This window comes from Empidonax traillii, unplaced genomic scaffold (assembly GCF_003031625.1).
Source record: "Empidonax traillii isolate 1590-97213 ecotype Southwest subspecies unplaced genomic scaffold, ASM303162v1 scaffold2:size4533513, whole genome shotgun sequence".
Classification (NCBI taxonomy): Eukaryota; Metazoa; Chordata; class Aves; order Passeriformes; family Tyrannidae; genus Empidonax; species Empidonax traillii.
In genome coordinates this window covers 1885934-1909268 of record NW_020955195.1, presented here as the reverse complement: position 1 = coordinate 1909268, position 23335 = coordinate 1885934, and the positions used below count along the sequence as shown (strand labels likewise).

General features: G+C 36.8%; 1 protein-coding gene across 1 annotated transcript in view; it reads left to right on the top strand.

The window, feature by feature from the left end:
* ADAMTS19 (ADAM metallopeptidase with thrombospondin type 1 motif 19) overlaps positions 1-23335 on the top strand; it is a 126417-nt gene that overhangs the window by 81765 nt on the left and 21317 nt on the right. Inside the window, exons 11-20 of the mRNA XM_027894532.1 lie at positions 4313-4414; positions 5373-5503; positions 7055-7224; positions 9913-10040; positions 11975-12095; positions 13053-13133; positions 16539-16696; positions 17431-17584; positions 20545-20680; positions 22902-23106. Coding sequence (XP_027750333.1) covers positions 4313-4414; positions 5373-5503; positions 7055-7224; positions 9913-10040; positions 11975-12095; positions 13053-13133; positions 16539-16696; positions 17431-17584; positions 20545-20680; positions 22902-23106 — 1386 coding nt within the window. The remainder of the gene's footprint in view (positions 1-4312; positions 4415-5372; positions 5504-7054; positions 7225-9912; positions 10041-11974; positions 12096-13052; positions 13134-16538; positions 16697-17430; positions 17585-20544; positions 20681-22901; positions 23107-23335) is intronic.

The window sequence follows — 23335 nt, the reverse complement described above, 5'->3', positions numbered from 1 at the left end:
TAAAAGCTCTTGAAGGAAACATTGCAATACATGTATGACTAACTCATGCTGAGAGTGGTATAGCTGAGAAGAAAAAAAAAATGACACATAGATTACTGGATTTTATTTTAGCTGTGTTATTGCTTGTGGAAACATTTTCACTCCAGACATGAGAAGTAGAACTGAATGTCAGTTAAATTTAGTGAATATTAACCAGCTGGTGTTCAGCTATTTCACAGGCTCTTGGTGCTGGTAGCTAATTGTCCATTTCTAGTCAGCTTCCACCATGTTCCCCTCTTCTGGCATTTTGTATGTAAGAGGACACCTTTCAGCTAAATCACTTATTTTCATCTAAATTCTGCTTTTTCCTACTAACTGGATAATTACTTTTTATTTGTATTGAATATTTATATTAAAATGAGCAGTTTATGAAAATTCATATTAAATATTAATAATAACATAGCACTGTAACCTAAATCCAGTGGTAATGTGGATTTGTTGTGAAGAAAGAACATAGTAATGATGCAAGACAATACAAAAGGCCTGTAGTCTTTTCCACTATTCTTTTTTTCCTGACAAACTGCAAGGTGGTTTTAGTTCTCTTCATGAAACCAAGTGTGTTTGATAGCCTTATGATCTTAACAGTTAGAGAAAGAGAGCCCAGTAATGTTTCTGAAAAGAGAACAAGGGGAAGAACCTTCTGCATTTTTTTCAAAATCCTCAGCAAAACTGGTAACCCTGAACTGGAAACCATATAGTCAAATACTGAAGCAAAAAAATTGTTGTAATGTACTTTTAAGAACTTTGGATCTACTAGAAATGACATACAAATGAATAAATGACACTAAGGACAGATTTGAGAAAACATGGAGTGGGCACTGAGTTAGAAGTTTTCCAAAGCTTTCCTGCCAACTTCTGTAAAGTTATTTTGTTGGTTTTCTTCTACTTTCTTTTCTGTGGAAGCTAGATTTTCACTCTCACCTTCCTCCCAACAAAAAAAATCCAAGAGACTTGATCCTGGGTTTGTAGACCTGAGAAGCTACTTACAGCAAGCTTAGACACTATATTCATATCTTCTTTTTGTGCTCCTTGCTGTGGTTCTTAAATTTATCTCTTCCATTAGGGAAGCTTACTGTATACTGGTCAAATTAACTGCCTGTGCAGTGCTGTTACTCAGTAGCTAATTTTATCATCTCCTTCAGAAATGCAAGGATTTTAGATGCAAATAATGGAAATATTGAATTTAACCTTCCCAATGATTGCATTTTACTTACTGTGAAGGTAATTCAGAGTTCTCTCTGTGCAGATTATTGTGGCTGCTGTTGGAGAAGTCAACATTTAGAAGACCTTTCTAAATTGAATACAGTATTTCATTAATTAATGTGTTATTTTACTGAAATAATTATTTAATTATAGATAGATGACCACTGAATATTCTGTGATATCCAGACTACTTCCTCTAGTCTCTGTATACTCTCTCCTGCTCGACCATTAACTGGCAGGTTTTTTATGGTTGTACATCTTGTCCACAAGCCAGGAAATGAGAGAAACATACCCCTTGAAGGTTCATTTAAACATCAGTAAATCCAACAATTTACAGCCCAGGATTTCTTGGACACATTTTACTTTCTGAACAGTTCATGCACTTCAGTATAACTGTGTAAAAGATAAATTATGAACTGTGTCACGGTCTTACATTTTTTTGTGACTGGGACATAACCTGATGAGCAGAATTCCATGCAATCTTCTACATTAAGCAACTATTTTTAACACATAATATCCATTCAACTAAGAAATCAACTGAGTAATGATGGAATATAACTTTCTAATTCTACAAATATCAACGTCACAATCAGTAATGCATTTCTGCTGAGATAAAATTCTTACAAGTGCTGTTACTGAGCAGCACTTAAGGATAATTGTTATGTTATGTGGCAACCTCTGAGAAACACTGCAGGTGTAAATGATTTTTCCTTGCTATCAAGAATTCATCTCCATAATGCACTGACTGAATCAAAGGACTGAAGGAACCATTGAGGTCCTACTCCCATATTTTCCTAAGTGAGCCCCTCCCATGCTCTTTCATGAATAATATCCAGACTTTATTTTTTAACTTTTCATCTTTATTGCAAAGACTTTTTTTTTTTTCCGTATTCCAAGCAAAATTTATGGAATCTGAGGAAAGTGTGAGTGGATCTCCAGGTTCAAGATTTATACCGTGTCTCTGTGCTTATCTTGTAAGGGAGCCAAGTTTGCTTTTATGCCCATGATGTCTCACACAAGAGTCAATTAGTTCCTAACATTGTTTCACATAACAGATAGTGAGATCATGGCCCAGAAGTATTTCTTGATGTTTAAATGGGATTGTAGGACTTGACAATTTAATATAATTGTTGAACTATTGAATGTTGGCTTTTAAGATTAAAGTCCAGGATGCGAATGCTATCTAGTCAGTTCCACTAAAACAATTCTTGTCATAACACAGCTGTGATCTTTGCAAAGAAGTAGGAGACTGGTTATATTTCCTGGTGATTTTTAAGGCATTTCAGGGAATGATCACAATGAAAAGAACAAAAGTCATGGAAATATTATAGCCGTGGTGAAATATCTGACCTCGCCTCTACCACCACATTTTAAACAATGTTGACTTTGCACAAACACTGTTCTAAAATACCCTTTTTGTCTCTGGTCTTTCCTTTCAACTGGATCTTATTTCCATATGCTTATATGATTGGAAATGCACCCTGCTGATGTTCACAGACCTGCCTCACTATTTTCATTCAAAAAACCCCCAAACAAAACAAACCCCAAAAGCTGTAGTGACCTCTGCTAATTCTCTAGTACACTGTGACTTTCATGTTATATTTTACAAGACTTTGCTGTTAAAAAGTCATGATTAACACATTCATTCAGAAAAAAAAAGTCCTTTTTGTGTGCTTGGCATTATTTTGTTTTCCAGTGTACACACAGAGAAATAAGTTACAGGGTGTGAATAGACCAATATCATAAGTTTTTAATTTCCGCTAACAGGAACTTCCTTTGGCTAGTCTAAAAAGCAGTAGTGGCTATTTAACTGTGCTTATCATAGATAACAAGTAAACCTTTGTGAATATTAGCTTAGCTATCCTGATTTTGACTGAATGAAACTTTCTCCCCAGAGAAGAAAATTTCTAATTTACAAATCAGTGCTCTGATTGTGGAGTGACTGCATTATTGACACTGGCCTCCAGATTTCTGTTTGTTTTCAAATCAGTCCTGACCTGCATCATTGCAGGTTGCTGATGAAAATAAAACAAACATTTAGAAGAATCGTTTCTGGATTAGTAAGGAAGCATGGGTTTGTTGTTAGCCATTCTGCAATCATATAAGAGTGAAATTAAGGATAAGACCATAGTGTTTAGAAAAAAAAAAAAAGAGATGACATACTTAAAAATGTGATGACATGAAGGAAAATTTGACTCTTTTTTAAAAAATTAGAAAAGTTTGGATGGCTTTTCCTCCATTGTAGTAATTGGTAAATGAAGATTTTAAGATAAGAACAAAATATTGATTAGGAATATTAAACTAACATGTATTTTTATTGAGTAGTTCCAACAGCATGTCTTTCATTTCATAGTTGATATGGAACCACTTTGTCGTGAACATTGATACTCTGTCTCATCTACAATTGTGTTCATCTACATTGTTTGAAAAACAGTGAAAAAGAACAGAAATTACATTTTGATATTTGAAAAATGCTTATTAAAATTGTCCAGGAACAGGATAGGACTTCTGTAGCTGGAGTTTTAGGACATAGATGAGCTGCAAGGGAAATCTGGGGAAATAGGAGCCAGCACTCCACAAGGCTGTACTTTCTCTTAAATAAGGTAAAAATTGCTTTGTTCTGGTGCTTCAGAGGGACAGAATAAGCAGCTTTTCTTTCCCACTCTAAAATTCAGTACAGACTAGCCCTCCTGTCATCTCTCTTCTCTTCTTTGCAGCAAAAATATTTCATCCTCATTTGTCTGATTACTTTGTGTCTCCTTCATGGATATCAGGTTTGATGCCTTTTGAGATTTTTTTATTTTTTTTCTAGAGGAATAGATGAATTCTGGGGGAATTAAGAATCACTGGAAGAGCACAAAGTAGCAGTTAATTGGGATGTCATGAGCAGCAGGGATCTGGAAGACCTAGAGAAGCAATATTAGTAGAAGTCTGCCCACTTTGTTTTTTATACATGTTTAACCTGTCTTTAAACATAATTTAGTGCCATCAAACTGGTAACTTTGTGACAGCACTAGTGGGCTGTGTGCATAAGGTAGAATTTGTGCTGACTTCTGTGTTTGCTTTTCAGCATGTCATTTGCACTGGGTTGTGGTGTAAGGTGGAAAGTGAGAAGGAATGCAAAACTAAACTGGATCCACCAATGGATGGAACAGAGTGTGACACTGGAAAGGTATGTTTCTGATGTAAAAGCAATGTCAATTACACTGATTATATAACAGTTGAGGAAAAAAACTGAATAGGTCTTTGCACTTGCTTTCAGTTCCTGATTTCCTCAATTATCATTAAAATAAGCCATATATAGTTGACTGTGTATGTTATACATTATAAAATATAGATATGAAAAAGAACATTTTCCTAAAAAATTTAGGCAAAACTACAGATGTTTTAATGTTTACACTATTTTATTTCAATTTCTTTCTCATTTTGTATCCTATCTGTGAATGGAGTGCCATTGTTGCACTTCTAACTGTAAATAGCATCATAAACTTTCAAAGATTCAGAGTTCAGCTACGATTTGAGATTTAGAAATAGTCTCATTGAAGGAATTGATACAGATCTGTATGAAAAACTTTCAGGATAAGTTTTATGGAGAAAGATTTTATATCTTTCAATTGAAATTGTCACTGAATAGTCAGGGATAATGCAGTCCCTGGTGGGAACTATAACGCTGAAAGAAATAAATCCTGAGAACAGCCCTGGGCACTGTGCTGTGATGTGTACAGTTCAGCTGGATGATTCCTGCAATAGGTTTGAATTGGACCCAAAAGTGCTCTCCTAGGCAATACCCAGTCTGGAATGAATGGGACAGCAAAGTCTGGGGACCATTTCTAGGAGGCATCCTTTATTGGGAATTAACTTCTGTTCAAGGCTGTGGACAGGAATTGCACCTTCTCCTTGGCCACTGAACCAGAGAACGGTCCCTAGCTTTTGCATTTACTGGGACAGAAAAAAAGAAAAAAGAGAAAAAATATTTGGGGAACAACAGGCAAAAATCTGTCTGCCTCGTATGAAAAAAAAACCTACGTACTGAACCAAATGTTTATGTTTTGCTTCCCACTTGCTGTGGTCCATTGAATTGTTTTGCATATGCCTTGACTTATTTACCTAAGAGCTGAATTTTCACCTAGTGGTGCAAGGCTGGAGAGTGCATCAATCGGACCTCCTTTGCGGAGCGCGCGGAGGGGGAGTGGAGCGCGTGGAGCTCTTGCAGCCGCACCTGCAACACTGGAATCAGCAGTCGACAGCGCAAATGCCCTGGGTAAAAACAAGCTCAGGTTCCCCTTGCTGTTCATCAGAATTTCTGAGCTAGGTTTTACTTGAGTACAGAAACCTAGTAAGCAATACATCTTTCACGAGCACTGAGAAGCACTTAGGAGAATAGGTATTTCAGGGTTTGTTTTTTTTTTTTATTGCATGGCAACACTCTCTTCATCTTTTCTGCTTTTGCCAAAAGCTAAGATAATATTAATAGGAGAATAAATTCTCTTTTTAAGCTTCACCTGAAGAAGCAACAGAAGCTTAAATTCATACCTTCTGACTTGCAGGGTCAGTGTGTAATTCTACTCTTTCAGTTTTTTTACTGGAGAAAACTGACTTCTGTCTTATTTGGAGACAAGGAATTGTAACTATTACAATTTCTACCAGTTTCACAGACATTTAGATAGACTATCTGTAAACAGTATTTAGATTCCATATCTTGTGAAAATGCAAACCTTCTGCCCTTGGGGATAAAAGGAGTTTTACTTCTGCCTTGACTGACATTTATTTCAGTATATTTCAGTGATCAGCTAAAAGGTGCCTTCCTTTTAATGACTGAGTACTATGTCTCTTTTTGTGGATCATTTATACACCAAGTGAAAGAGAATAAATAGACATGGGAGTAGGAAGAGAATGAAGCTGAGTAATGAAGACAAGTATAGAGAAGACTAAACCAGAGTGGAATAGAGTCAAGTCAATGGTTTAGGAAGATAAAAGAACAAAGGGGGGAAATAAAGGAAGATGGAAGACAGTATAGCAGATCAGGGAGAAAATATGATGATAGGAAAGATGGGGATTAAAAAAGATAAAGTTGCATAAAGAATTTTGAGGAGAAGTCGGCTATGGCAATACAAAAGCATGGTAGTTTAACAGACAACAGAATATATATATAACAGACATATGCAGAATGCTTTCATATTTCATGCCATGTAAATGCCACTTTCAGCTCTATACCTAAAAGCTTTGTCTAGAATTTACAGATGTTTTAATTTCACTCTAATTAATCCATTTTTCCAGGCAAGTTTCCAAATAATTAGCTCCAGCTGATGCATTTCACTCTTCCATTGCCTTTTTTCGTTAGGTCCTGCAAGCGCAGAGGGACCGAACAAAAAGAGACAAAGCGTTTTTCTGAACTTTGTAACACCCTGCTTTTAAAAAAGGAGGGGTAGAAAATCTGCAGATGTTGCTTCCTTTCAGTAGCGTGTTAGACTCAGTCCAGGTAGAGAAAAATCGTCTCAACTATATTAACATTGCAGTTGAGGTTCTCAGAACTGAACACTCCCATTAGTCCTTGTGCTACTTTTTGGCCAACTCTGAGTTATAGTTTAGCATCAGTCACACTTTACGTGTTATGTGACCAGTACAAAGAGAAGGCAAACATGTTTTGTTCTGCGACTTTGATTTTTTTAACGGGCGATTCTTTTGACCTTACGTGTCAACAGAAAAATCTGCTATTTAAAATGAATTTGTGTCTGGAGTAAGTAAACTGTGCCGTAAGTTGAACGAAACATTACCAGCAGTGAAAGGGTCGTATTTATGCCATCTTTTCTAGTTCAGGCCTTGAAGGAGAGTGCCACGGGCCCACGATGCAGTACAGGGTGTGTGAAAATCCCTCTTGTCCTGCTGGTGTGCCTGCCTTCAGGGACTGGCAGTGCCAAGCTTTCAGTGTCAGGTCTTCGTATCAGAAGCACGTGCACCAGTGGCAAGCCGTCATTGATGATGGTGAGTACAAACCACCTCCCGGGTTCTTATCATCTGCTTGTACAGCTTGTAGCTTGGTGATGTTGTTGATTAGGAAAGGTATGGTAAAAACTAAAGCAAATAATCAAAACCAAGCCCCGAATTTTTGGTGAATAATTTGAATTTCATAGGCAAGATCTAACGGTATTTTCGTATGCCCCGGAATCCTTTGTTGTTTATTCCTGTTTATTTGTTCTTCTTAATAGATAAGGGCTATGTTTGAAAGAAAATTCAGTGCCTGTTTTTTGTATTTAATAAAAATTGTAGTATGAAGTGACTGAGAAATACAGATTTCTAGACTAGTGTTATATCATTAAGCAGGTATGTATCAGTTGTACTTTTATCTACAAAGCCAAATAGACAATGTGGATATTGGGAGCTCCTGTTTCTGAGGAAGGAGAGAGCACTTCTAGCTTAATATTGTGAGTATTTCACATACCAGTGTTGATTTTGGTAGAAATCCACATGTAATATATACTGCAAACTTAGATAAGATTTCTATAAATCCTAACAATTAATTTGATAAATTAATCTGGAACGATACAACACATACTGTAAGTATGTGTTACCAAATTTTAAATAGTTCATTACTGTCATTTATTTTTAGATCTTGAAACAAATTATCAGAAACCATTAGAAAGTATAAATTTTAGGAAAACTATTTTGTTGTAAGCATGCTTTAATATATTCCTAGATGAACAAAGGGGTTTTTTTTCCTCTTCTAAACTTTTTCTCAAGGTGCCAAGGTGAAAGCTTGTGATATTATTGTATGTTGGCTCATTTCACAGTAAGAAGAATTCTCTCCAACTGTTACATCGAGTCAGTTCATTTTGGTTTGTTTTACTGAATTTCGTTTTAGCACAGGAACACATGATTTATATCCTAAGGGATCTAAAGCCCTAAGTCTTACTTTGAATAATTTGACTGTATTTGGATGAAAAATCTTGCACTCTCCTGCCCCATGTTAGGGAGTGTGGATGGTGGCTTTCATCTAACTTTGTTCTGAATGATTCCATTGTCTTGAGGTGTCCCTTAGGAGAAACATAAGTGGATTGCAGTCAAAGAGTTCCAACATTCAAGTATACGTTGTTCCCAAATCCTTGATTGCTTGCTCTCTTAGCCTGTAGTGGACACAGACTGCGCACAGACTGTCCAAAATAGTTGCTGTATTTGAATATTGCTGTATAATTTGTTGAAGCTGTCAAATGTTGTTGAGTTGCTGTCCCTTTGACTTCAGTGTCTTTAAAATAATGTTTAGGCCATTAATCTTGTATTCCTTTAAAAAATTCTGATACATGCTTAAGGCCCCCGGGGAACTTTGAGGTTACTGTTTAAGGAGTATAACAGGAATGTGGAGGGCACAAATACAGGCAGCTTCTTAGCTGGAGAGGGTTCTGTCTGACTAGCTTCGTGTGTTGGCAGAAGGGATCACATCTGTTTGCGCTGGTCCTCAAGTGATACCCAGAGGCTTGTCAATTTCGGTAAATTAGCTGTGCCCAGACCACTCTCTGATGTGTTAGTCAGCTGGCACTGGCTTCATCTGTCTGTACTTTTCTACTCTTTTGCATGCTAAAATTGCTCTTCTGAAAACAGTCCTTTGCAGATGGCAATTTCCAGTCTAGACTGAGCTAGTGCTAGTTAGCACACACAAAAAAATGTGGTGTAGACTGTTTTACAGTTCAGCTGTATAGACAGTAGGATTCCAGTGCCCATGAATGTTTCCTGGAACTGTTTAATTTACTAATAAAAACGCACTCCAGGAATCTAGAAGTCAGTATGAAGTCAGAGTGGCATAGATTGTGTCCAAGTGAAATCGGTTTCAGGTTCAGGACTGATTTTATCCTTTCAAAAATCTGCAACAGATTTGGGAAGAAGTTCTGAGTCAGTACATTTGTGAAAAAGGTATGAAAAAATCATGTAATTTTGTGCTCAGTTAACCACTGAGAAGAGACTTCAGTTTATTTTATTTGCTGTCACTTTCACAATGGTGAAACAGATTTCATTGTTTATGAATGATGACCATAGATACCAGGATGTTACTAGGTTTTTTTTCTCTTTCAAAATTAGAAATTTATTTGCAGAATGTTTTAGAAATTTAGTAGAAAGTTCCTTGAACTTGTTAAAGATGTTAGAAAGAATGTTTCCAGGGTTTTTGTGGTTTCTTGGTTTTTTAATGTGGACTTTGTAAATTCATACATTTTTTTTTCCCAGGGTAACTCAGTTGCTTCATTTTATTTCTTTTTTTTTCTTGTTGACCTGCACAGTTAGGAAATCTAGAAAGTGCTAAGTTTCTTTTTAAACCAATATTTATGTTCTGCCAAAAATATAGGAGAATGAAAGTATAGATTAGGACCAAAATATTCCAACAGCTGTAATATGTATGCTCTTAATTGCAACAATGAACATGACATGAGTACTACGTAGGCCAAGTTTGTAGCAACAACATGCTCTAAGAAGAAAAAAAACCTTGAGTTTTTCCAACAGCTGAGAAATGGATCAAACTCTTTTTCTTTTCACTGTATCTCGGATAACTTCTTATGGTAACGTAGAATTCATGCTACATAGATAAACAAATATCAATTTTAACAATAATGTCAGTGATAATTTTGTATTTCTGAAGTGACCTTTTACCGATTTTGGGGTGTTTTTTTCCGTCACTGCTACCCACAGAAAAACCTTGTGCTTTATTCTGTTCACCGGCTGGAAAGGATCAGCCCATTCTTCTGACAGAAAAGGTGATGGATGGGACTTCCTGTGGCCAGCATGGGCTAGAAATCTGTGCAGATGGCAGATGCCAGGTACGAGTTACTTGTTTCAAACCTAGATATACAGGCACAGATATGCAGGAGCATGCATTTGTTACACCTGCATGTTATTTCTCCGATAGTGTGTTGCAGTTTGCATGACCAAGAGTGAGCAGCTCTGCTTTTTGCATCGTATTAAAATATTTTAAGCTGATTTCAGTCAGTGCAACCCAGCATGTGAGGCAGCAGAAGGTTTGGTTTGGGGAGTGTGTGTCTATGATGAGAAAGATGCTCGTAACAAACTGCTGCAGAGTGGATGATTACTGGAACTGATTTCAATTTCCAAGGGAAGAGCTGTCAACAGGTTGGGAAAGTTTGCCATCAGGTGCATGTCCATATAAAGTGTTCTGCCTTTTTCTACAGTGCACAATTGTACACCTAAATAAACCAAGAAAAAATGTGCAGAATAACAGAAAGTTACAGATGAGTGCTTGTGCTATTCCTGATCTTAAGAATTCATTTGGTTCATAGAAGTTCTTTTCTCACTTTTGTAGTGCTTCATATGGAAACTCTTCTGTATAAGAATCCCTGAGGCTTGAGGGTTTTTTTTGTCTGCTTTTCATTTCAGACACTTGAATTCAAGTAGAAAACCCAGCCTGTGACACAGAAACGATATTGCTAGATACTGCCATAACTTCAAGAAATTAACTTATAGATGCATATATGCATATAAAATTATCCTTTCTCAAGTGCCTGAGTGCATGCAGAAAAAAATACACTTAAATACTTCTCTCATTTGAGGAGTCTCGTTCACCATGCACCAATTACATGTTTAACCACAAAAATGACATATAGCCCATTTTTCTTGAGAAAGTGTCCTTTTTTTACCCTTCACTTTTCACAACTGACTGAGAAAGACCAAAAAAAAGCCATAAACTAAACCCACCTCACTAATATTGGGTTGACTTCTTGGCATATCAGAGTTCAGAGAGATAGGTGCTACTCAGATTTGAAAGTTCTGAAGAACTTGTGGACTCCAGCTGTAAAATTAGATATTTATGTCTTGTAGATGTGCAATTTTGGATACACAGCTCAATCAAATGCTCTCAATCAATATTTTGAAATCTGTGTTGCCTTCTTAGGTAGAAGAACTCTAATAAAAATCCTGTTCTTAAAGTAAAGAAACAATCCTAATGTGCTTGGAAATGAATGGTTCCTTGTTAGACCATGATTTCTGTTCTTAAAAAATGCTTTGTTTTCTCTCTAACTTAGTTTTTGTCCTCGTTCTTTATCAAATAGTCTTGGTTTTGTCAAATACGTTTATACAGTGCACAAGATTACCCTGTGATGACTTTGCTAGACTTAAAAAGATTTTTATTTCATGTAAGGCCAGCATATGATATTAACTTTACTGCTTTTGTCAAGTTACCACTGACAGTAATTCTTAGAAATGTATTTAACACAGTAATGTGGAGTTGCTTGAGTGAGCTTGATTGATTTTAAACGGAATGATTTTTCGCAAAATACAAATACCATTTATATTTACATATTCTAGATGTGTTTATGCCCTAATCAGTATTTTATCACTGTGTGTGTGGCGAAGGACCTTTTATATTTTGAGTAAAAAGAGGTAGAGACATATTGCAGTTGCTTAGCAGGGAGGACCTGTGCAGTGTGTGTTGCACAGTGGCTCTGAGGTGGCACAGGTCTCACCAGGAGGTGGGAATGCAGTTATGTTTCTCTTGGAGAGCAGCTGGTGGAGTTAGCTGACCATACAGGAACAGTGAACGCCACAGTCTACATAAAATCACGGGAAGATCAACCATGGGAGGAGTCTCTCCACATGAGCTAGGGCAGCCCTCCATGTGAGCAGGGCTAGATCGTGCTGGTTAGGCATCTTGCAGAAGGGTGAGATGCCTGACACTGAAGTCAGCTTTAGGAGAAACGTGGCCTCTGCCTTAATAGCTTTTTTTTGTCTTCTCCCACAGAAATTTGGCTGTGATGGCATATTAGGATCTCTGGCTCGTGAGGATCATTGTGGTGTATGCAACGGTAATGGGAAGTCATGCAAAGTTATTAAAGGTGATTTCAACCATACCAGAGGAGCAGGTAAGCCTATTTGTTTATTTGTTTGATTACTTTGAGCACTGGGAAGTTAAAAAAGCTGTATTTCTTAAGATTATGCTGTTCCTCACAAGAACTTCAGATCAAGCTTTTTTTAAGATGGCAAGACATTTAAGGTAAGAATACATGAGTATTTTCAATTAGATGTCAAGATCCATTACCTAGAGTTAGTGATATTAAACAAAGACAGGCAGTGAGAGATCATAAAGTCAAATGTGAGATTAAAATCTAATATCTCTTCATTATTCATTGTTTCATACTAATAACATATTATAAAAAGAAAATAGATTTTCTGATGCAGAATGAACATGAAATTACAAATAGTGGTGTGATCTGTAGTTTGAATGAGAATAAAGCAAGGATCACAAACCCCAGATGAGTCTGGAGGACTGCAAGATAAAAAAGGAAGCATCAGGAAGCATTCTTAATTTGAAACAAATAACTAATAAGTAGATTTCAACCCAAAATCCAGTCATAACGGGGTTTGAATATCTTAAAGCATGAAGGAAATGGAGCATAAAATATATGAAACAAAGCCAAACTAAAACAGGGAGGATGCTTGGATTTTAGCATGATATCATTTGTCTTTACCTGCTGACTGAAGCTGGAATTATTTTATGGTCATCTGGTGGTGATGATGACATTGAGCTACTTAACCAGAGATACCTTCCTCTGCTTCAGCCCCAGTCTGCCCAGTCTCAGTGGTTCTTGTTATGTTTTACTGTGCTATACTCTTTAGTTGTGTATCATTTTATGTGTATTACACATAATACAGTTTCATAACTTGTTTCAGTATTTTGCAAGAATCCTCAAAATAATGCTACAGAAATTATAACTTGTTATATTTAAAAAGCAAAATAGGGGAGAAGAAATGAATAAACTTACAGGATGGACTTTTCTATGCTTTTCTATTTAACTTGGGACGTCTGGTTTCATGTTTAGGTTATGTGGAAGCTTTGGTGATCCCTGCAGGAGCAAGGAGAATCAAAGTTGTGGAAGAAAAACCAGCTCATAGTTATTTAGGTAAATGTTGTATGATTTACTGTTAATGTCCTGTTTTGGTCCACGCTAAAAAGTGCTAGCTTAACGTGCTTTTGTGATTGAACAAAACTCTGAGTGGAAAAACAGATCTGTGAAGATTGAAAGAGATAAAAGAATGGTTATAGATGGTTTTTCATATAGGTTTTATTTTGAACTTTCATCTCATCTTGTTTAGAGAGTATTTTGAAGAATGTATTTAGGTTATTTAAGAAAACGTCTGTATACTTGCACACTTTCAATTTTTCATATGGAAAGCACCTTAAAACTAGTGCAAAAGAGTTTTCTGCTCAAACATGGAATAATTTGTGCTCAGACAACAACAAAACACACACTGAAGCTCATACAGCAGTTCACCAACAAAGTCAAACAGAAGTTCTAAAACTGGACTAAGAAAGGAGAAAGGTATTTCTTTGCACTGTTTTGAATGTCTGAATGTTTTCATGGACAAAATCAGAATGCATTTTCCTCTCATTTTTTCTATTTATGTAAAATTGATTTCATTTACAAAAAAACTTCTTCTGTTTTAATGAGGTCTGAAGATATTGTATAGGAGAGTATAATTTGTTACTATGTTACAGTGTTTAAGTGAAGATATGAAGTTATTATAACTGGTGGTGTTCTGTACAATGCTTAAATTTGAGAGAGATATAGTATGAGAAATAGTAAAATGAAATTAAAAATTCCCTGGTTTGGTCACTATTCTTAATTATGTTCATAAGTAGTATCTACGTTTTAAGAAACTTTTTACCTGACTGTTCCCAGTAATTCAACTGAGAGAACTTTGAGGATGGTGAACTTAATTATGAGAGCTTAGGTTATCAGTGGGTTACTGCTGGTTTATCATGAGGTCTGCGCGTGCCCTGTTAAGGTATCATGGGAGGTTTAGAGATCTGGGTTATTAAATTGTTCTCCAATGGACCAAAGACACGGATATGTAAGAGTGTAAAAACAGTGATTGAAATTTGTCTACCTTGTTAACTGATCACAGAATCACAGATTATTCTGGGTTGGAAGGGACCCACAAGGATCATCAGGTACATCTCCTAAGTGAGTGGTCCATACAGGGATTGAACCAACAACTTTGGTAGTAGAACCAACATTAGTAGCACCATGGTTTAACCAACTGAAATAATCTCAGGGTCATGTAGGCAACAGAAATAGTTTTTGCAGTTTTTTTAATAAAGCAAAAATAAATAAATGTTGGAATTCAATTTGGCAAAATTTATTCCTTTTTCATGAGTAGCAAACTGTTTTATCCCTCACCTTACAAAAGACTAAAAGAAATCCCCCTGTCCTGAGGGAACTGGCTGATGTAGCTGTCAAGCCACTCTCAAGCATATTTAAAAAGTTGTGGCAGTAAGGTCAATTCCCCAGGGACTGGAAAATAGTGAATATTGCACCATTTTTGAAAAAGATAACAAAGAGGACCCTGGGAACTACCTACCAGTCAGCCTTACCTCAGCTGAAATTTTCAAAAAGTTACTCAAATCTCAAGTCTTAATGTGCTTAAGATGGCTTGAAGGGACACCTGATAACCTGAATAGAAGTGAAACAATTACTTCCTTGGCAAAAGATATCACTGACTGTGCTCTCATTTAGAACTGCATTTCAGATATTTTTTTACAGTTTCTTTAGGGTAGAGATACACTTGCAATTAGCTCCCTTGGTTTAACACTGACATTGTGGTTATGGTTACAGTTGCAGTAGGGTTTCCCTGTCCCAAATTTTCTTTGGCTGTCTTTTTAGTTGTAGGTCCAAACCGTCACAGGTGTATTGTTTGAATATTGCCTGAGAGGATTACTTTGTACAGGACAACGTCCTCTGTCAAAAGCTAAGAAGGATAAGGAATATGTGTGGTGTGGAATAAAACTCAGTGAACTATGGGGTGTGGCAGAGTCAAGAGTAGAAGCTGGACTGCCCAAGTCCAGATTTAATGCTTGAGTATACCCTTTCTGCTTTGTTGAACACCAGTGACCCCAGTGAGGGATCTGAAAGCAGAAAATGCAAGATCTGGATGTATCTGTACATGTTTCCTGCACATATCTGCGTGCTATGGCACATGCATTCATTTCAAAGACATGGCAAAATGATGTCTGCTGCTCTCTGGGGAGAGGATGCTGCTCCATCTGAGCAGCATGACCCGGCTGGACCTTGGCACTTTCAAGCAGATTTTTTTAAATTTCTCCACTGGGAAGAGGATTATCCCCTCCTGTTCGAAGACTAAATAGAACTTATTTACCATTAATAATAGCATGTTTAAGCCTAAATTACCCATTTTAAAATATTGTAAAATCAGGGGTTATTTTTAGTACAGCACTGTTTTACAGCATTAGTGGCTTTTTTAGTCTTAACATTTATTACACACTGCTGCAGTGGTACACATCAGTAGTGTCTTACTCAACTGGATTTCTGCCAGTCCATAGGACTGTTGCCATTGTTTCCCATAGAAACAAAACATAACAGTATAAATATGAATACGAGAGGAGATGATTACAGAAGTGACTCACATTAACTTACAACTTTAAAAAGGGAAATTTTGGAACATGTAAAGATTCTCTTACAACAAACTGATGCCAAACATACAATTTCAATGAAGACAAATGTGTAAAACTTTTCGTCCAGAAGGTGACTTCAAGTATATTCTACTTCACACCTGACTGAGACAAAACAAAATGAAGTAAAACAAAATAAAATTACAAATAATTCATAGAAGAATCTATTCTGTCTACTATAGCAAACTAAAGTAAAATCCTCTGCTCTCAGTGTATGAAATGTACCTTACCTAACTTGACGCTGTTTTTAAATATAAAATAGGTCAACATGAAGAATGATTCAGCCAAAAAGAACAAGCTTTTTGTATTTGTTAGAAACATCCAATTATGTGGAGGTGTATAAAGTATTATCACATTCTAAGATGGAGAAAAAGGCAAATGAAGTTATTAGAAGGGAAAGAATCCTGAACTAGATTTTTTTGGAAGGTTTTAGCCTTGTTCCACAAATCTTGAAGAGTCTCTTGTGAAAACTGTGTTTCCCATGCCTTTATGGATTATAGAAATGACCACCCTGGGGGCCTTTTGCCTTAAGTTAACTCAGTGTTCAAATTACGAATTATGCTGGAGCCTGTCAGTCTCTTCAGGCATTAAAGCACTGATACTAACTTCAGCTAGTGTTAAACACACATGGTTTTGCCAAGCATTCCCTCTAGAAAGTGTTTCTGAGGCATGTTCCAATTGAAGTTCACATACAGTAGGACCCACAACTATCTTTAAATCAGAGTTAGGTGTTTTCAACCTACTTGTTAAATTATCTGGACAGGAAGTGAAAAGAGAACCAAATCACTACTGAACAGACACCTTTTGTATTGGTCTTTTTTCATATATTTTGCAGCTCTTCGGGATGCTGGAAAACAGTCAATCAATAGTGACTGGAAGATAGAGCATTCTGGAACATTCAATATTGCTGGGACCACTGTCCATTATGTTCGGAGAGGCCTCTGGGAGAAAATATCAGCCAAAGGTCCCACAACATCACCTTTACATTTACTGGTATGTTAATTTGTTTTGTTTTGTTTTGTTTTGTTTTTCTTGATTCCTATCATATAGCGTGGTAACTAGTACTTTTTTTTCAGACTCCCGAAGATAATGAGATCTATGTAAGATATACCTGCTTTTGTGATTACATATGCACATACAAAAGCAGGTATATACATAAATACATATATATATACATATATATATGTGTGTGTGTCAGCATGCTTGTAAAAAAAATGCATTTAAATCCAAGAACAGTCTTCACATTGTAGAGGCAGGATTGAAGGTCTCAGCGTTCCTACAAATGTCATAAAAAGCTGATGTGCCTGTTAGGGAGGGCAATTCAAATTAATATCAGATGGTTTAAGTCCTGGCTGACTACGGCACAGCATCACCATTTCAGAATTTCAGTCACCAAGCTCCTCTTGATGAAGAAGCAGAGTCCTGATGCATTTCAGTGTAGCAGAGGAAAAGTTAATAGCCACTGGAAGGAGGGAGAGATGATGAGTCCTTCATCATTCAAACCATCATTCAGGACATTTTATTGGTAAAGCAAAACATTTTTTCACCATCGGTTCAATTTGTATGCTCTCATTAATTTATTCTACCGCATCCATTAGGAGCGTTTAAAGGCAGCAGAGCATTAAGTCATCCTGCTGAGCTTTTCAGGATTATCCCCTCGCAGTTTGGAGTTTGTCTTCCACAGTGTCTGTGTTCATGGGAAGGTTTCCCTTCTCTGTGTCTTGCAGGTGCTGCTCTTCCACGACCAGAGCTATGGTCTACACTATGAGTACACAATCCCACTGGATCCCCTTCCTGAAAACCAGAGCTCCAAAGTACCAGAGCCTCTTTTCATGTGGACTCATTCTACCTGGGAGGACTGTGATGCTGTATGTGGAGGAGGTAAAATAAAAGAGAAATGTGCTAACACACAAACACGCCCACATATATGAAAAATTAGTATGTATATACAATATACATGTGTATACACAGTGCAAAGGTGTGTATAAAATACACATCTATATGTATATACTGTATGTATATATAGGTAATACTCTGATGGTCAGTGTTATATATTTAATAGTATATCCTTAATAGTAATTATGGATATTAATTTAATAGCAATATTAAAATATATAATTTTAATTTAATAGTTAATGTTCTAATAAATTTATTAATAATAAACTTATATTAAATATTAGATTAATATTTAATATAATGTTAATGTATATTAATAGCATATATACACTATTATATATAGTAAATATATTTAATAGTATCATTGCAGCTTGTATGACACCATACAACGCGGACATACGTCAGTCTCATGCTCTCTGTTTGTATTAAAAATCTGCGATAACTATAGGAAAAGTTTCAAACTAAATAAAGTAAGCAGCAAAATATGGTTACAAGGGAACAAAATCTAGACCAGAAAGCAAATTCAGGACACAGTTTCCAAGAAGAAATACAAATGCAAGAGCTAGAACAAGAATAGAAAGTTCATATGCATTCCACTCTGTATTTGGAACTATTGAAGATAAATGATCTGTAAGAGACATTTCAAACCACAGAAAAGCTGAATCCCAGGTTCAGATCAAATATGTACAGTTAGTAACATGAGTTGAGGATAATCCAGAAACATATGGAACAAATATTTCAACAGCAGATATTAGTATGCTGATGTGATATTTTTCCTATGTTTATTAACTATAAAAAATGTGATTTTGGAAGAACAAAGTATGATTGTGAAAACAAATATTGGAACATGAATAGTATTGATGTAACAAAAGTCTTTAAAACTGCTGTCTAGAAGATGTTATTCAAATAGATAATTACACTGAAACAACACTTCATAAATTTTTCTAATGAATGCAACTTACAGTGATCTGTTCATACCTTGTGCAAACTAGCCAGACTGTGAACACTCTACTGATTTTTGACACCTGTCTTTCCTGCTTAAAACCTTGACAGTCGTGCTTGCTCTGATCAGCAGTTCTGAGAACTGCTGTGCACCTTGTGATTCAATAGGAAGGCCTGGAAACGCTTTACTTTCTCGTAACAGCAGCATAAGGAACACGCTGTTCTAGCTCTGACTCTGTGAACAATCCTGGTGTCGTGAAAGATTGCTGTAGTTTCCATAAACATGCTTTTTGTGGTTTGGTAAGAAAGCTTCTTCCCTAGAAGGTATTTTGTACATGGTGCTAGTAGCATCCTCTGATTCTTAATGGCGCATTCTTACTTACTTGTGAATTCATGCTTTTTTACAGTTTCCTGAAGTATTTTTAGAATAATTTTAATGCTACCACAGTTAGTGCCTCAAATATTTCTAAACTTACCTCTCTTCTGCAGAAGTCTTAAAATGCAGTATGTTGGTAATTTATTCTACATTAATGCTTAAACAAATATTTAAATGTTTTAATGTGGTGTTTATCATATTTTTCTGTTGTAACTGGCCTTCATTTTATGTTATTGTGAAAAATAGCTGAGTTAATACAAAGTTCCATAAAAGGTATTTTTACTGCAAATATTCCGAAATACAAGCGAAAGATCTTTCTTACTTTAGACAAAACTATTTTAACTGTTCTTTCAGTTCTTGGCTTAAATATCAAGCAGTAATGAAATTAAAATGATGCAGCTTGTACCCTGTCTAAATATTTGCGATTCAAATTTAATGTCAGTGTTTTGGTTAACCTGAATAAGTAATTAAAAATTATCAGCAGTTTTTCTCAAATGCTCGAAGTGTTTGTCAGGATAAAACTATTGATGAAGCACTGCGGTTTCGTGTATGTTTGTGTATGTAACTGGTCTGTGACCTCGTGTTGCAGAAAAGCTTCTTGGTGTGGGAGAGAATATGAATACACAGATGTATATATAACACAGAAAGAACTGTCAAACATTTCAAACGCTGTGATATGATAGATTAGTTGAATGTGCTCTCACATACACAAGCGCCGTCTGAAATGTCCGCTGTGGTCACGCACATAATGTGCATTTTATAACTTAAGTGCTCCATCCACAGACCCGTTTTTTTGACTTCTGGTGAACGAGCACGCTTAAGTCTGCCCTGCTCACCCACGCACCCGCTTTGTCAGTAAACTTCCAGATAGGGTGTCAAAAATTAACCTCAGGAGCAAATGGGTATGAGCCTAAATTGTACTTACTGAAATCTTTAGTTCAAGGATTGCTAGTTTTTGAAAAATTAGTTTCCAGTCTAAATTACAAGTTACTGCTATTGGTAGGTATTACATTAAATTCTAATTTCTAATGCTTCCATGTTCAAGGAATACCAGGATCCAGTCATCCATCAGGGCAAGGGTTCTATACACAGCATGCACTGGGTCCCTGCAGGCAGTAGCCAGCTTCCTAAATGATTACCCTACAGATCAGGTCATCTGTCCTCTTTTGTTCATGGGAAATAGTGCAAGCTACTAAAAGTCACATGTACTGATTCCCTTTATCTGAGTGCCGGCCACAACTTGTCATTCCTTTCCTCATTTTATGTAGTAATTAGCAAGCATTCTTTTCCTTGTAGTTTTTCTGCAAGCTTTGCTCAGCGGTGAGGTTTCAGTGATAGAGAAAGAAAATTATTCCAGGAAGACCAAGGGTTTGGCCTATGACTAGTTACAGGAATAAAGCAGCAAAACTCTGTTGACAATGGTTCGCAAAGACTGGATTAGGAAATCACTGTGCCATACAAACTGCAAAATCTCTCTTAGGCTCCCTGCAGCCTCTGAATTTCTAATACCCATTTTGCAGTTCTTTTAGCCAAACTGTATGTGAAATAGCTGTATCTGTGTCCTTCCTTTAACCAAGTTACATCTTCCCATTTTCCTCTTTATTCTACCCGCTTCATTTTTTACTAGGTGAAAGGAAGACGACAGTCTCTTGCACAAAGATTATGAACAAGAATATCAGTCTTGTGGACAACAAGAAGTGCAAATATTTGACAAAGCCTGAACCACAGATCCGCAAGTGCAATGAACAGCCCTGCCAGACCAGGTAATAGTGATTTGGTTAAATTGAACTGTAATATTTCGATGTAAAAATCGTAGAGGTGACTGCCTCTGGGCATGAATATGCTGTAAATATGTGCATCCAAAACGCTGTAATGCAAAATATAGGGAAAACAGAAACACCGGCTGTATTTCTCCCCTGAGTTTTAATGAAAGAGTGCCCTTGCCTAAATCAATTCTTATTCAATAAAGCAGTTAATTTCCTCGGGAAGTGATCTCAAAAGCTGATCCATGCTGCAAAATTGAAATTTAAATACTCCTTATATGAAGATATATATGGGATTTAATCCCATGTATTTAATTAGTGATATATTTTAGTGTGGTGGGGTGTTTTTTTTCAATCAAGGCTTCTCTTCTTTAAAAGCTCTCAATAAGCTCTGGGCACACTAAATAGTAATTGAATAAACTTATAATCACCTTTTCTACATTTACACGTCTTGAAGTACAGAAAGCCTTCCCCTCACTCCTCTGTCCCCTCTCACCCTGTCCCTTTGTACATGGATCAATGGGTGGACTAGACTCTGATGGCTGAATGCTGGAAGAAGCAGGAGGCAGCTGTAGTGTGCACACACCACCCCCTTCGTGCCTGCTCCTCCCACAGGCTGGCTGGGCCAGCTCAGCCACCCATCTCAGAGTCTGCCACCCAGTTTCCAAATAGTAGCTAAGAATTATGACTAAGGAGATCCTCAAGTATTGTGTGGACTGGTTTAAAGTGTCTGCCTCCCTTCCAAGGGAGGGGGGAGCATCTAATGATAAGTGGCTGTCATTCCTGGGAGCAAGCACTGGGATCAGTCTCCTGCAGTCATCTGGAGGACAGGTAGATGGTATTCTTAAACAAAACAATGCAAAGTAAACAAAATGCAAACATTGTTGAGGAAAGCATGTAAAGTGAACTGGAAGACATAGCTTTCTTGGAAAGGATAAAGTACTGAAATTGATAAAATGCAAGGTATGATACATTTTTAGGTAGGACAAAAGCACTGACATTTGGGCATTACAGTTTGGAGGAATTATTTATGTTTCATTATATTTGAGCACATTTTATTGTATTAACATCACTGTGCACCTATTGTATAGAAATTGAATAGTCTGATCTTTTTCTGAGGCACTGTCAACTATCAATTTTCAACATTGTGTGCTTTTCCAGCTTACTAAATGAAACCTCTTAAACGTTGCTAATTGATACTCAGAGATGCTGTGCTGAGAAATGTAGAAACATACAATGATTCTTGATGATCCAGTTTTTAATACAGTGTAAGTGATCATTACAAAATAAAAATTGTTAGCTTTCAAGAGAACTGTAACTAAAGCAAACGCTTGCATAACTCTTATTTGTTACTGGCACTTGAAGAAGTATCTTAAACTCTATTGCATTATCTTGACAGGCTGTGGTTTGTAAATTATGTATCTGGACTGATAACAAAAAAACCCCTTAGTTAAGTGTTTTATCTTCTTGCCACAAATGCATGACAGAAGGTTGAAACAGATTTGTTAAATGTCAGTTTCCAAAAAAACTCTTCTTGCAAGCTAAGTCTCCTGGAATACACTTGTGTACTGCATCAGGGCAGAGCTGTTTGATTTTTAAGGGCACATGGCCATAGTCTGGATCTACAGAACATCTGGGGAGAATTATGTTCTAGAATGGTTGCTCTCCAAGTATGTGGGCTCTGCCAAACTGCATCAGCCTTCCTTGCTGCTGTGATTTAAACCATGCACCCTGAGCTAGGCCTGACCCTAAAGAACGTGAAGAATTCTGAGCTTTTATGCTTTCTCCAGAGCAATGAGCCTTTCATACTGGAGCAATTCTTTCTTGCAGTGGAGAGTTTTCAAGGAATGTTGGACTTTACATGCATGGCATACACTTGACATAGATAGTCATACAGAGAGTAACAGCAGGCAGATCAGTGATTTGTCATCTCTAAAATGTACGTGTGTTTTGGAACTTTTTTAAATTGGAATTAATTAAAGGAAAGTACTCTGAAAACGTAGGGACAGTGGGCTGAGGAATGAAATAATATGAACATTAACATGGTATTTTATGTAAAATATGTTAGATTATGTCCATTAGTGAAGGAAAATTTAAAGACAGCTGAAAATTTGCAAGTATTTCTTGGGTGTGTGCACTGGTAAGCAAGACAGTAAGATAATGTGGTGATATTTTCCCCTTCCTGTTTTCTTGATACTACATTGCCTGTATTTCCTTGCAGATGGATGATGACAGAATGGACACCGTGTTCAAGGACATGTGGAAAAGGGACCCAGAGCAGACAAGTAGCCTGCACACAGCAGCTCAGAAATGGGACACTGATCAGAGCTAGAGAGAGGGATTGTCTTGGGCCAAAGCCTGCTTCTGCACAGCGCTGTGAAGGCCAGGACTGCATGACTGTGTGGGAGGCGGGAGTCTGGTCCGAGGTGCTGCATTTATTTATACAAATAGTCCATAGTAGTTATTTGTACCTTAATATTTTCTGGGAATAAGATTTTTTTCAGCATCAGGTGGCACAGTTCAGCCTAATGGTTTTCACGGTCCTCATGCAATGATTTGGCAAAGGGTTCAGGGACTAGGAAAACCAGCTGTGTAGAACTACTACATTTTACCTAGTCAGTGTTCTGGAACAGTTTCTTTTGGCCAGTTTTCAAG